General features: G+C 41.3%; 1 protein-coding gene across 1 annotated transcript in view; it reads right to left on the bottom strand.

The window, feature by feature from the left end:
• LOC127924840 (sodium/glucose cotransporter 5-like) overlaps positions 1–15,947 on the bottom strand; it is a gene marked incomplete at its 5' end in the record, with an annotated part of 38,127 nt that extends 22,180 nt beyond the window's left edge. The window contains 3 exons of the mRNA XM_052509452.1: positions 3,276–3,444; positions 3,979–4,129; positions 15,843–15,947. Of these exons, the coding sequence (XP_052365412.1) occupies positions 3,276–3,444; positions 3,979–4,129; positions 15,843–15,947 (425 nt within the window). The remainder of the gene's footprint in view (positions 1–3,275; positions 3,445–3,978; positions 4,130–15,842) is intronic.
• Positions 15,948–16,570: the final 623 nt, after the last annotated feature.

The raw sequence follows: 16,570 nt of genomic DNA, 5'->3' as shown, positions 1-16,570 counted from the left end.
GTATATAACCCTAATTATATGACTAACTATACTATAGTATATAACCCTAATTATATAACTAACTATACTATAGAACCCTCTGATCACACCAGTATATAACCCTAATTATATGACTAACTATACAACCCTCTGATCACACCAGTATATAACCCTAATTATATAACTAACTATACAACCCTCTGATCACACCAGTATATAACCCTAATTATATAAATAACTATACTATAGTATATAACCCTAATTATATGACTAACTATACTATAGTATATAACCCTAATTATATGACTAACTCTACTATAGAACCCTCTGATCACACCAGTATATAACCCTAATTATATGACTAACTATAGAACCATCTGATCACACCAGTATATAACCCTAATTATATAACTAACTATACTATAGTATATAACCCTAATTATATGACTAACCCTATAGTATATAACCCTAATTATATGACTAACTATACTATAGTATATAACCCTAATTATATAACTATACTATAGTATATAACCCTAATTATATGACTAACTATACTATAGTATATAACCCTAATTATATGACTAACTATAGAACCCTCTGATCACACCAGTATATAACCCTAATTATATGACTAACTATACTATAGTATATAACCATAATTATATAACTATACTATAGTATATAACCCTAATTATATGACTAACTATACTATAGTATATAACCCTAATTATATGACTAACTATACAACCCTCTGATCACATCAGTATATAACCCTAATTATATAACTAACTATACTATTGTATATAACCCTAATTACATGACTAACTATACTATAGTATATAACCCTAATTATAACTATACTATAGTATATAACCCTGATTATATGACTAACTATACTATAGTATATAACCCTAATTATATGACTAACTATACTATAGTATATAACCCTAATTATATAACTAACTATACAACCCTCTGACCACACCAGTATATAACCCTAATTATATGACTAACTATACTATAGTATATAACCCTAATTATATGACTAACTATACTATAGAACCCTCTGATCACACCAGTATATAACCCTAATTATATGACTAACTATACTATAGTATATAACCCTAATTATATAACTATACTATAGAACCCTCTGATCACACCAGTATATAACCCTAATTATATAACTAACTATACTATAGAACCCTCTGATCACACCAGTATATAACCCTAATTATATGACTAACTATACTATAGTATATAACCCTAATTATATGACTAACTATACTATACAACCCTCTGATCACACCAGTATATAACCCTAATTATATGACTAACTATACTATAGTATATAACCCTAATTATATAACTAACTATAGAACCATCTGATCACACCAGTATATAACCCTAATTATATAACTATACTATAGAACCCTCTGATAACACCAGTATATAACCCTAATTATATGACTAACTATACTATAGAACCCTCTGATCACACCAGTATATAACCCTAATTATATGACTAACTATACTATAGAACCCTCTGATCACACCAGTATATAACCCTAATTATATAACTATACTATAGTATATAACCCTAATTATATGACTAACTATACTATAGTATATAACCCTAATTATATAACTATACTATAGTATATAACCCTAATTATATGACTAACTATACTATAGTATATAACCCTAATTATATGACTAACTATACTATAGTATATAACCCTAATTATATAACTAACTATAGAACCCTCTGACCACACCAGTATATAACCCTAATTATATGACTAACTATACTATAGAACCCTCTGATCACACCAGTATATAACCCTAATTATATAACTAACTATATAACCCTCTGATCACACCAGTATATAACCCTAATTATATAACTAACTATACAACCCTCTGATCACACCAGTATATAACCCTAATTATATAACTAACTATACAACCCTCTGATCACACCAGTATATAACCCTAATTATATAACTAACTATACTATAGAACCCTCTGATCACACCAGTATAAAACCCTAATTATATGACTAACTATAGAACTCTCTGATCACACCAGTATAAAACCCTAATTATATGACTAACTATAGAACCCTCTGATCACACCAGTATATAACCCTAATTATATAACTAACTATACTATAGTATATAACCCTAATTATATGACTAACTATACTATAGTATATAACCCTAATTATATGACTAACTATACTATAGTATATAACCCTAATTATATGACTAACTATACTATAGTATATAACCCTAATTATATGACTAACTATACTATAGTATATAACCCTAATTATATAACTATACTATAGAACCCTCTGATCACACCAGTATATAACCCTAATTATATAACTAACTATACTATAGTATATAACCCTAATTATATGACTAACTATAGAACCCTCTGACCACACCAGTATATAACCCTAATTATATAACTAACTATACAACAGTATATAACCCTAATTATATAACTAACTATACTATAGTATATAACCCTAATTATATAACTAACTATACTATAGTATATAACCCTAATTATATAACTAACTATACAACCCTCTGATCACACCAGTATATAACCCTAATTATATGACTAACTATACTATAGTATATAACCCTAATTATATAACTAACTATACAACCCTCTGATCACACCAGTATATAACCCTAATTATATGACTAACTATACTATAGTATATAACCCTAATTATATAACTAACTATACAACCCTCTGATCACACCAGTATATAACCCTAATTATATGACTAACTATAGAACCCTCTGATCACACCAGTATATAACCCTAATTATATAACTAACTATACTATAGAACCCTCTGACCACACCAGTATATAACCCTAATTATATGACTAACTATAGAACCCTCTGATCACACCAGTATATAACCCTAATTATATAACTAACTATACTATAGTATATAACCCTAATTATATAACTAACTATACTATAGTATATAACCCTAATTATATGACTAACTATACTATAGTATATAACCCTAATTATATCACTAACTATAGAACCCTCTGATCACACCAGTATATAACCCTAATTATATGACTAACTATACTATAGTATATAACCCTAATTATATAACTAACTATACTCTGTTACATGTCCTATGTGGCTCAGACCACTGTGCAACACCAAGAGTCATGGGTTTGTTTCCTGCTAACCCAAAAGAAAAGGGATTCTTGACTGTCCTTCCTTTTGGACTAAAGTGTGTGTTACCTGCTCGTTGGTTCTGGTCCAGAAGATAGCCAATGAGAAGACAGCGGTAACGGGTGGAGCCAGGTAACTGGTCACTGATTGGATGTAAACGTAGAGCTGTCCGCTATTGGCCGACTGCAGGATTGGAATCCACACCACGCTTATCACCACCAGAATCACTGTTACTATCCTACACACACACACACACACACACACACACACACACACACACACACACACACACACACACACACACACACACACACACACACAGTGGAGATTTAGGAACCGTATACAATGACATCATCTCTAAGAATAGAACCTAAACGTCTAAACAGCAGCTGTTCCTGTATGAGTGACTGACCTGCTGACCAATAGCAGCTGTTCCTGTATGAGTGACTGACCTGCCGACCAATAGCAGCTGTTCCTGTATGAGTGACTGACCTGCTGACCAATAACAGCTGTTCCTGTATGAGTGACTGACCTGCCGACCAATAGCAGCTGTTCCTGTATGAGTGACTGACCTGCCGACCAATAGCAGCTGTTCCTGTATGAGTGACTGACCTGCCGACCAATAACAGCTGTTCCTGTATGAGTGACTGACCTGCCGACCAATAGCAGCTGTTCCTGTATAAGTGACTGACCTGCCGACCAATAACAGCTGTTCCTGTATAAGTGACTGACCTGCCGACCAATAACAGCTGTTCCTGTGTGAGTGACTGACCTGCCGACCAATAGCAGCTCCCGTTCCGAGGCGTAAGCGCGGTACTTCTTCCAGATGTCCATGGTGAAGAGCGTGGAGGAGGAGTTAAAGATAGAGGTCAACGATGACATCAGGGCCGCCATCATCACTGCTATCATCAGCCCCCGCAGACCTACACACACACACACACACACACACACACACACACACACACACACACACACACACACACACACACACACACACACACACACACACACACACACACATGTAATCATCAGACCTCATGGAATTTCAATCTATTCTATTCAATATATTCTATTGTCTATTCCAAGCCAACCCCATAGTATTGTCTATTCCAATCCAACCCCATGGTATTGTCTATTCCAATCCAACCCCATGGTATTGTCTATTCCAAGCCAACCCCATGGTATTGTCTATTCCAATCCAACCCCATGGTATTGTCTATTCCAATCCAACCCCATGGTATTGTCTATTCCAAGCCAACCCCATGGTATTGTCTATTCCAAGCCAACCCCATGGTATTGTCTATTCCAAGCCAACCCCATGGTATTGTCTATTCCAATCCAACCCCATGGTATTGTCTATTCCAATCCAACCCCATGGTATTGTCTATTCCAATCCAACCCCATGGTATTGTCTATTCCAAGCCAACCCCATGGTATTGTCTATTCCAAGCCAACCCCATGGTATTGTCTATTCCAATCCAACCCCATGGTATTGTCTATTCCAAGCCAACCCCATGGTATTGTCTATTCCAATCCAACCCCATGGTATTGTCTATTCCAAGCCAACCCCATGGTATTGTCTATTCCAATCCAACCCCATGGTATTGTCTATTCCAATCCAACCCCATGGTATTGTCTATTCCAATCCAATCCAACCCCATGGTATTGTCTATTCCAATCCAACCCCATGGTATTGTCTATTCCAATCCAATCCAACCCCATGGTATTGTCTATTCCAATCCAACCCCATGGTATTGTCTATTCTAATCCAAGCCAACCCCATGGTATTGTCTATTCCAAGCCAACCCCATGGTATTGTCTATTCCAATCCAACCCCATGGTATTGTCTATTCCAAGCCAATGCCAACCCCCCATGGTATTGTCTATTCCAAACCCCATCCAACCCCATGGTATTGTCTATTCCAATCCAACCCCCATGGTATTGTCTATTCCAATCCAACCCCATGGTATTGTCTATTCAACAATTCCAATCCAACCCCATGGTATTGTCTATTCCAATCCAACCCCATGGTATTGTCTATTCCAATCCAACCCCCCATGGTATTGTCTATTCCAATCCAACCCCATGGTATTGTCTATTCCAATCCAACCCCATGGTATTGTCTATTCCAATCCAACCCCATGGTATTGTCTATTCCAATCCAACCCCATGGTATTGTCTATTCCAATCCAACCCCATGGTATTGTCTATTCCAATCCAACCCCATGGTATTGTCTATTCCAATCCAACCCCATGGTATTGTCTATTCCAATCCAACCCCATGGTATTGTCTATTCCAATCCAACCCCATGGTATTGTCTATTCCAATCCAACCCCATGGTATTGTCTATTCCAATCCAACCCCATGGTATTGTCTATTCCAAGCCAACCCCATGGTATTGTCTATTCCAATCCAACCCCATGGTATTGTCTATTCCAATCCAACCCCATGGTATTGTCTATTCCAAGCCAACCCCATGGTATTGTCTATTCCAAGCCAACCCCATGGTATTGTCTATTCCAAGCCAACCCCATGGTATTGTCTATTCCAATCCAACCCCCCATGGTATTGTCTATTCCAATCCAACCCCATGGTATTGTCTATTCCAATCCAACCCCATGGTATTGTCTATTCCAATCCAACCCCATGGTATTGTCTATTCCAATCCAACCCCATGGTATTGTCTATTCCAATCCAACCCCATGGTATTGTCTATTCCAATCCAACCCCATGGTATTGTCTATTCCAATCCAACCCCATGGTATTGTCTATTCCAATCCAACCCCATGGTATTGTCTATTCCAACCCAACCCCATGGTATTGTCTATTCCAATCCAACCCCCCATGGTATTGTCTATTCCAATCCAACCCCATGGTATTGTCTATTCCAATCCAACCCCCCATGGTATTGTCTATTCCAATCCAACCCCATGGTATTGTCTTCCAATCCAATCCAACCCCATGGTATTGTCTATTCCAATCCAACCCCATGGTATTGTCTATTCCAATCCAACCCCATGGTATTGTCTATTCCAATCCAACCCCATGGTATTGTCTATTCCAATCCAACCCCATGGTATTGTCTATTCCAATCCAACCCCATGGTATTGTCTATTCCAATCCAACCCCATGGTATTGTCTATTCCAATCCAACCCCATGGTATTGTCTATTCCAATCCAACCCCATGGTATTGTCTATTCCAATCCAACCCCATGGTATTGTCTATTCCAATCCAACCCCATGGTATTGTCTATTCCAATCCAACCCCATGGTATTGTCTATTCCAATCCAACCCCATGGTATTGTCTATTCCAATCCAACCCCATGGTATTGTCTATTCCAATCCAACCCCATGGTATTGTCTATTCCAATCCAACCCCATGGTATTGTCTATTCCAATCCAACCCCATGGTATTGTCTATTCCAATCCAACCCCATGGTATTGTCTATTCCAATCCAACCCCATGGTATTGTCTATTCCAATCCAACCCCATGGTATTGTCTATTCCAATCCAATCCAACCCCATGGTATTGTCTATTCCAATCCAACCCCATGGTATTGTCTATTCCAATCCAACCCCATGGTATTGTCTATTCCAATCCAACCCCATGGTATTGTCTATTCCAATCCAACCCCATGGTATTGTCTATTCCAATCCAACCCCATGGTATTGTCTATTCCAATCCAACCCCATGGTATTGTCTATTCCAATCCAACCCCATGGTATTGTCTATTCCAATCCAACCCCATGGTATTGTCTATTCCAATCCAACCCCATGGTATTGTCTATTCCAATCCAACCCCATGGTATTGTCTATTCCAATCCAACCCCATGGTATTGTCTATTCTAATCCAACCCCATGGTATTGTCTATTCCAATCCAACCCCATGGTATTGTCTATTCCAATCCAACCCAACCCCATGGTATTGTCTATTCCAATCCAACCCCATGGTATTGTCTATTCCAAGCCAACCCCATTGTATTGTCTATTCCAATCCAACCCCATGGTATTGTCTATTCCAATCCAACCCCATGGTATTGTCTATTCCAATCCAACCCCATGGTATTGTCTATTCCAATCCAACCCCATGGTATTGTCTATTCCAATCCAACCCCATGGTATTGTCTATTCCAATCCAAGCCAACCCCATGGTATTGTCTATTCCAACCCAACCCCATGGTATTGTCTATTCCAATCCAAGCCAACCCCATGGTATTGTCTATTCCAATCCAACCCCATGGTATTGTCTATTCCAATCCAACCCCATGGTATTGTCTATTCCAATCCAAGCCAACCCCATGGTATTGTCTATTCCAATCCAACCCCATGGTATTGTCTATTCCAATCCAACCCCATGGTATTGTCTATTCCAAGCCAACCCCATGGTATTGTCTATTCCAATCCAACCCCATGGTATTGTCTATTCCAATCCAAGCCAACCCCATGGTATTGTCTATTCCAATCCAACCCCATGGTATTGTCTATTCCAATCCAACCCCATGGTATTGTCTATTCCAATCCAACCCCATGGTATTGTCTATTCCAATCCAACCCCATGGTATTGTCTATTCCAATCCAACCCCATGGTATTGTCTATTCCAATCCAACCCCATGGTATTGTCTATTCCAAGCCAACCCCATGGTATTGTCTATTCCAATCCAATCCAACCCCATGGTATTGTCTATTCCAATCCAACCCCATGGTATTGTCTATTCCAAGCCAACCCCATGGTATTGTCTATTCCAAGCCAACCCGATGGTATTGTCTATTCCAAGCCAACCCCATGGTATTGTCTATTCCAATCCAACCCCATGGTATTGTCCCCATGGTATTGTCTATTCCAAGCCAACCCCATGGTATTGTCTATTCCAATCCAATCCAACCCCATGGTATTGTCTATTCCAATCTAACCCCATGGTATTGTCTATTCCAATCCAACCCCATGGTATTGTCTATTCCAATCCAACCCCATGGTATTGTCTATTCCAATCCAAGCCAACCCCATGGTATTGTCTATTCCAATCCAACCCCATGGTATTGTCTATTCCAATCCAAGCCAACCCCATGGTATTGTCTATTCCAATCCAAGCCAACCCCATGGTATTGTCTATTCCAACCCAACCCCATGGTATTGTCTATTCCAATCCAACCCCATGGTATTGTCTATTCCAATCCAATCCAACCCCATGGTATTGTCTATTCCAATCCAACCCCATGGTATTGTCTATTCCAATCCAACCCCATGGTATTGTCTATTCCAATCCAACCCCATGGTATTGTCTATTCCAATCCAACCCCATGGTATTGTCTATTCCAATCCAACCCAACCCCATGGTATTGTCTATTCCAATCCAACCCCATGGTATTGTCTATTCCAAGCCAACCCCATGGTATTGTCTATTCCAAGCCAACCCCATGGTATTGTCTATTCCAAGCCAACCCCATGGTATTGTCTATTCCAATCCAACCCCATGGTATTGTCTATTCCAATCCAACCCCATGGTATTGTCTATTCCAATCCAACCCCATGGTATTGTCTATTCCAAGCCAACCCCATGGTATTGTCTATTCCAATCCAACCCCATGGTATTGTCTATTCCAAGCCAACCCCATGGTATTGTCTATTCCAATCCATCCAACCCCATGGTATTGTCTATTCCAATCCAACCCCATGGTATTGTCTATTCCAATCCAACCCCATGGTATTGTCTATTCCAAGCCAACCCCATGGTATTGCCTATTCCAATCCAACCCCATGGTATTGTCTATTCCAATCCAACCCCATGGTATTGTCTATTCCAATCCAACCCCATGGTATTGTCTATTCCAATCCAACCCCATGGTATTGTCTATTCCAAGCCAACCCCACGGTATTGTCTATTCCAAGCCAACCCCATGGTATTGTCTATTCCAATCCAACCCCATGGTATTGTCTATTCCAAGCCAATCCAACCCCATGGTATTGTCTATTCCAATCCAACCCCATGGTATTGTCTATTCCAATCCAATCCAACCCCATGGTATTGTCTATTCCAATCCAACCCCATGGTATTGTCTATTCCAATCCAATCCAACCCCATGGTATTGTCTATTCCAATCCAACCCCATGGTATTGTCTATTCCAATCCAACCCCATGGTATTGTCTATTCCAATCCAATCCAACCCCATGGTATTGTCTATTCCAATCCAACCCCATGGTATTGTCTATTCCAATCCACCCCCATAGTATTGTCTATTCCAATCCAACCCCATGGTATTGTCTGTTCCAATCCAACCCCATGGTATTGTCTATTCCAAGCCAACCCCATGGTATTGTCTATTCCAAGCCAACCCCATGATGGTATTGTCTATTCCAATCCAACCCCATGGTATTGTCTATTCCAATCCAACCCCATGGTATTGTCTATTCCAATCCAACCCCATGGTATTGTCTATTCCAATCCAACCCCATGGTATTGTCTATTCCAAGCCAACCCCATGGTATTGTCTATTCCAATCCAACCCCATGGTATTGTCTATTCCAAGCCAACCCCATGGTATTGTCTATTCCAATCCAATCCAACCCCATGGTATTGTCTATTCCAATCCAACCCCATGGTATTGTCTATTCCAATCCAACCCCATGGTATTGTCTATTCCAATCCAACCCCATGGTATTGTCTATTCCAATCCAACCCCATGGTATTGTCTATTCCAATCCAACCCCATGGTATTGCCTATTCCAAGCCAACCCCATGGTATTGTCTATTCCAATCCAACCCCATGGTATTGTCTATTCCAATCCAACCCCATGGTATTGTCTATTCCAATCCAACCCCATGGTATTGTCTATTCCAAGCCAACCCCACGGTATTGTCTATTCCAAGCCAACCCCATGGTATTGTCTATTCCAATCCAACCCCATGGTATTGTCTATTCCAAGCCAACCCCATGGTATTGTCTATTCCAAGCCAACCCCATGGTATTGTCTTTCCAAGCCAACCCCATGGTATTGTCTATTCCAATCCAACCCCATGGTATTGTCTATTCCAATCCAACCCCATGGTATTGTCTATTCCAAGCCAACCCCATGGTATTGTCTATTCCAATCCAATCCAACCCCATGGTATTGTCTATTCCAATCCACCCCCATGGTATTGTCTATTCCAATCCAACCCCATGGTATTGTCTATTCCAAGCCAACCCCATGGTATTGTCTATTCCAATCCAACCCCATGGTATTGTCTATTCCAAGCCAACCCCATGGTATTGTCTATTCCAAGCCAACCCCATGGTATTGTCTATTCCAATCCAACCCCATGGTATTGTCTATTCCAAGCCAACCCCATGGTATTGTCTATTCTAATCCAAGCCAACCCCATGGTATTGTCTATTCCAATCCAACCCCATGGTATTGTCTATTCCAAGCCAACCCCATGGTATTGTCTATTCCAATTCAACCCCATGGTATTGTCTATTCCAAGCCAACCCCATGGTATTGTCTATTCCAATCCAACCCCATGGTATTGTCTATTCCAAGCCAACCCCATGGTATTGTCTATTCCAAGCCAACCCCATGGTATTGTCTATTCCAATTCAACCCCATGGTATTGTCTATTCCAAGCCAACCCCATGGTATTGTCTATTCCAAGCCAACCCGATGGTATTGTCTATTCCAATCCAACCCCATGGTATTGTCTATTCCAATCCAACCCCATGGTATTGTCTATTCCAATCCAACCCCATGGTATTGTCTATTCCAATCCAAGCCAACCCCATGGTATTGTCTATTCCAATCCAACCCCATGGTATTGTCTATTCCAAGCCAACCCCATGGTATTGTCTATTCCAAGCCAACCCCATGGTATTGTCTATTCCAATCCAACCCCATGGTATTGTCTATTCAAGCCAACCCCATGGTATTGTCTATTCCAAGCCAACCCCATGTTATTGTCTATTCCAATCCAACCCCATGGTATTGTCTATTCCAAGCCAACCCCATGGTATTGTCTATTCCAATCCAACCCCATGGTATTGTCTATTCCAACCCAACCCCATGGTATTGTCTATTCCAAGCCAACCCCATAGTATTGTCTATTCCAAGCCAACCCCATGGTATTGTCTATTCCAAGCCAACCCCATGGTATTGTCTATTCCAATCCAACCCCATGGTATTGTCTATTCCAACCCAACCCCATGGTATTGTCTATTCCAAGCCAACCCCATGGTATTGTCTATTCCAAGCCAACCCCATGGTATTGTCTGTTCCAATCCAACCCCATGGTATTGTCTATTCCAATCCAACCCCATGGTATTGTCTATTCCAAGCCAACCCCATGGTATTGTCTATTCCAATCCAACCCCATGGTATTGTCTATTCCAAGCCAACCCCATGGTATTGTCTATTCCAATGACTGATGACTGATACATTCTACACCACCCAGAGACATGACTGATACATTCTACACCACCCAGAGACATGACTGATACATTCTACACCACCCAGAGACATGACTGATACATTCTACACCACCCAGAGACATGACTGATATATTCTACACCACCCAGAGACATGACTGATACATTCTACACCACCCAGAGACATGACTGATATATTCTACACCACCCAGAGACATGACTGATATATACTACACCACCCAGAGACATGACTGATATATTCTACACCACCCAGAGACATGACTGATACATTCTACACCACCCAGAGACATGACTGATATATTCTACACCACCCAGAGACATGACTGATATATTCTACACCACCCAGAGACATGACTGATACATTCTACACCACCCAGAGACATGACTGATACATTCTACACCACCCAGGGACATGACTGATACATTCTACACCACCCAGAGACATGACTGATACATTCTACACCACCCAGAGACATGACTGATACATTCCACACCACCCAGAGACATTCTACACCACCCAGAGACATTCTACACCACCCAGAGACATTCTACACCACCCAGAGACATGACGGATACATTCTACACCACCCAGAGACATGACTGATACATTCCACACCACCCAGAGACATGACTCATACATTCTACACCACCCAGAGACATGACTGATACATTCTACACCACCCAGAGACATGACTGATATATTCTACACCACCCAGAGACATGACTGATATATTCTACACCACCCAGAGACATGACTGATACATTCTACACCACCCAGAGACATGACTGATACATTCTACACCACCCAGGGACATGACTGATACATTCTACACCACCCAGAGACATGACTGATACATTCTACACCACCCAGAGACATGACTGATACATTCCACACCACCCAGAGACATTCTACACCACCCAGAGACATTCTACACCACCCAGAGACATTCTACACCACCCAGAGACATGACTGATACATTCTACACCACCCAGAGACATGACTGATACATTCTACACCACCCAGAGACATGACTGATATATTCTACACCACCCAGAGACATGACTGATACATTCTACACCACCCAGAGACATGACTGATACAATCTACACCACCCAGAGACATGACTGATATATTCTACACCACCCAGAGACATGACTGATATATTCTACACCACCCAGAGACATTCTACACCACCCAGAGACATTCTACACCACCCAGAGACATTCTACACCACCCAGAGACATGACTGATACATTCTACACCACCCAGAGACATGACTGATACATTCTACACCACCCAGAGACATGACTGATACATTCTACACCACCCAGAAACATGACTGATACATTCTACACCACCCAGAGACATGACTGATACATTCTACACCACCCAGAGACATGCCTGATACATTCTACACCACCCAGAGACATTCTACACCACCCAGAGACATGACTGATACATTCTACACCACCCAGAGACATGACGGATACATTCTACACCACCCAGAGACATGACTGATACATTCTACACCACCCAGAGACATGACTGATATATTCTACACCACCCAGAGACATGACTGATACATTCTACACCACCCAGAGACATGACTGATACATTCTACACCACCCAGAGACATGACTGATACATTCTACACCACCCAGAGACATTCTACACCACCCAGAGACATGACGGATACAATCTACACCACCCAGAGACATTCTACACCACCCAGAGACATGCCTGATACATTCTACACCACCCAGAGACATTCTACACCACCCAGAGACATGACTGATACATTCTACACCACCCAGAGACATGACTGATACATTCTACACCACCCAGAGACATTCTACACCACCCAGAGACATGACTGATACATTCTACACCACCCAGAGACATTCTACACCACCCAGAGACATGACTGATACATTCTACACCACCCAGAGACATTCTACACCACCCAGAGACATGACTGATACATTCTACACCACCCAGAGACATGACTGATACATTCTACACCACCCAGAGACATGACTGATATATTCTACACCACCCAGAGACATTCTACACCACCCAGAGACATTCTACACCACCCAGAGACATTCTACACCACCCAGAGACATGACTGATACATTCTACACCACCCAGAGACATGACTGATACATTCTACACCACCCAGAGACATGACTGATACATTCTACACCACCCAGAGACATGACTGATACATTCTACACCACCCAGAGACATGACTGATACATTCTACACCACCCAGAGACATGCCTGATACATTCTACACCACCCAGAGACATTCTACACCACCCAGAGACATGACTGATACATTCTACACCACCCAGAGACATGACTGATACATTCTACACCACCCAGAGACATGACTGATACATTCTACACCACCCAGAGACATGACTGATATATTCTACACCACCCAGAGACATGACTGATACATTCTACACCACCCAGAGACATGACTGATACATTCTACACCACCCAGAGACATGACTGATACATTCTACACCACCCAGAGACATTCTACACCACCCAGAGACATGACGGATACAATCTACCCACCCAGAGACATTCTACACCACCCAGAGACATGCCTGATACATTCTACACCACCCAGAGACATTCTACACCACCCAGAGACATGACTGATACATTCTACACCACCCAGAGACATGACTGATACATTCTACACCACCCAGAGACATTCTACACCACCCAGAGACATGACTGATACATTCCACACCACCCAGAGACATTCTACACCACCCAGAGACATGACTGATACATTCTACACCACCCAGAGACATGACTGATACATTCTACACCACCCAGAGACATGACTGATACATTCTACACCACCCAGAGACATGACTGATACATTCTACACCACCCAGAGACATGACTGATACATTCTACACCACCCAGAGACATGACTGATACATTCCACACCACCCAGAGACATGACTGATACATTCTACACCACCCAGAGACATTCTACACCACCCAGAGACATTCTACACCACCCAGAGACATTCTACACCACCCAGAGACATGACTGATATATTCTACACCACCCAGAGACATGACTGATATATTCTACACCACCCAGAGACATGACTGATACATTCTACACCACCCAGATACATGACTGATACATTCTACACCACCCAGAGACATGACTGATACATTCTACACCACCCAGAGACATGACTGATACATTCTACACCACCCAGAGACATTCTACACCACCCAGAGACATGACTGATACATTCTACACCACCCAGAGACATGACTGATACATTCTACACCACCCAGAGACATGACGGATACATTCTACACCACCCAGAGACATGACTGATATATTCTACACCACCCAGAGACATGACTGATACATTCTACACCACCCAGAGACATGACTGATATATTCTACACCACCCAGAGACATGACTGATACATTCTACACCACCCAGAGACATTCTACACCACCCAGAGACATTCTACACCACCCAGAGACATTCTACATCACCCAGAGACATGACTGAGACATTCTACACCACCCAGAGACATGACTGATACATTCTACACCACCCAGAGACATTCTACACCACCCAGAGACATTCTACACCACCCAGAGACATTCTACACCACCCAGAGACATGACTGATACATTCTACACCACCCAGAGACATTCTACACCACCCAGAGACATGACGGATACATTCTACACCACCCAGAGACATTCGATACCACCCAGGGACATTCTACCACCCAGAGACATTCTACACCACCCAGAGACATGACTGATACATTCTACACCACCCAGAGACATGACTGATACATTGTACACCACCCAGAGACATGACTGATACATTCTACATCACCCAGAGACATGACTGATACATTCTACACCACCCAGAGACATTCGACACCACCCAGGGACATTCTACACCACCCAGAGACATTCTACACCACCCAGAGACATGACTGATACATTCTACATCACCCAGAGACATGACTGATACATTCTACACCACCCAGAGACATTCTACACCACCCAGAGACATTCTACACCACCCAGAGACATTCTACACCACCCAGAGACATTCTACACCAGGCTTTTAGATACAATCTACACCAGGCTTTTACACACATACAGCATTACACACACACACACTCACTCACCGCTGGGCATGAGTTCGATGACCAGTTTTGGGAAGCGATGTTGGAGCAGCCCACCTCCGCTCCACACCCTCACACACTCCTCTGGGTCCACACACCCCACCGAGTCTGGAACACACAGTTATTACCCTGGTTTTAATGTCTAGGATTATTACACACACCATTATTACCCTGGTTATAATGTCTATGATTATTACACACCATTATTACCCTGGTTATAATGTCTATGATTATTACACACCATTATTACCCTGGTTATAATGTCTATGATTATTACACACCATTATTACCCTGGTTATAATGTCTATGATTATTACACACACCATTATTACCCTGGTTATAATGTCTATGATTATTACACACCATTATTACCCTGGTTATAATGTCTATGATTATTACACACCATTATTACCCTGGTTATAATGTCTAGGATTATTACACACCATTATTACCCTGGTTATAATGTCTATGATTATTACACACCATTATTATTACCCTGGTTATAATGTCTATGATTATTACACACCATTATTACCCTGGTTATAATGTCTATGATTATTACACCATTATTACCCTGGTTATAATGTCTATGATTATTACACACCATTATTACCCTGGTTATAATGTCTATGATTATTACACACACCATTATTACCCTGGTTATAATGTCTATGATTATTACACACCATTATTACCCTGGTTATAATGTCTATGATTATTACACACCATTA

Source organism: Oncorhynchus keta, unplaced genomic scaffold (assembly GCF_023373465.1).
Source record: "Oncorhynchus keta strain PuntledgeMale-10-30-2019 unplaced genomic scaffold, Oket_V2 Un_contig_4633_pilon_pilon, whole genome shotgun sequence".
NCBI classification, from domain to species: Eukaryota; Metazoa; Chordata; class Actinopteri; order Salmoniformes; family Salmonidae; genus Oncorhynchus; species Oncorhynchus keta.
The sequence above is the reverse complement of the archived record's forward strand: the minus strand, read 5'-3'. Positions and strand labels throughout refer to the sequence as shown.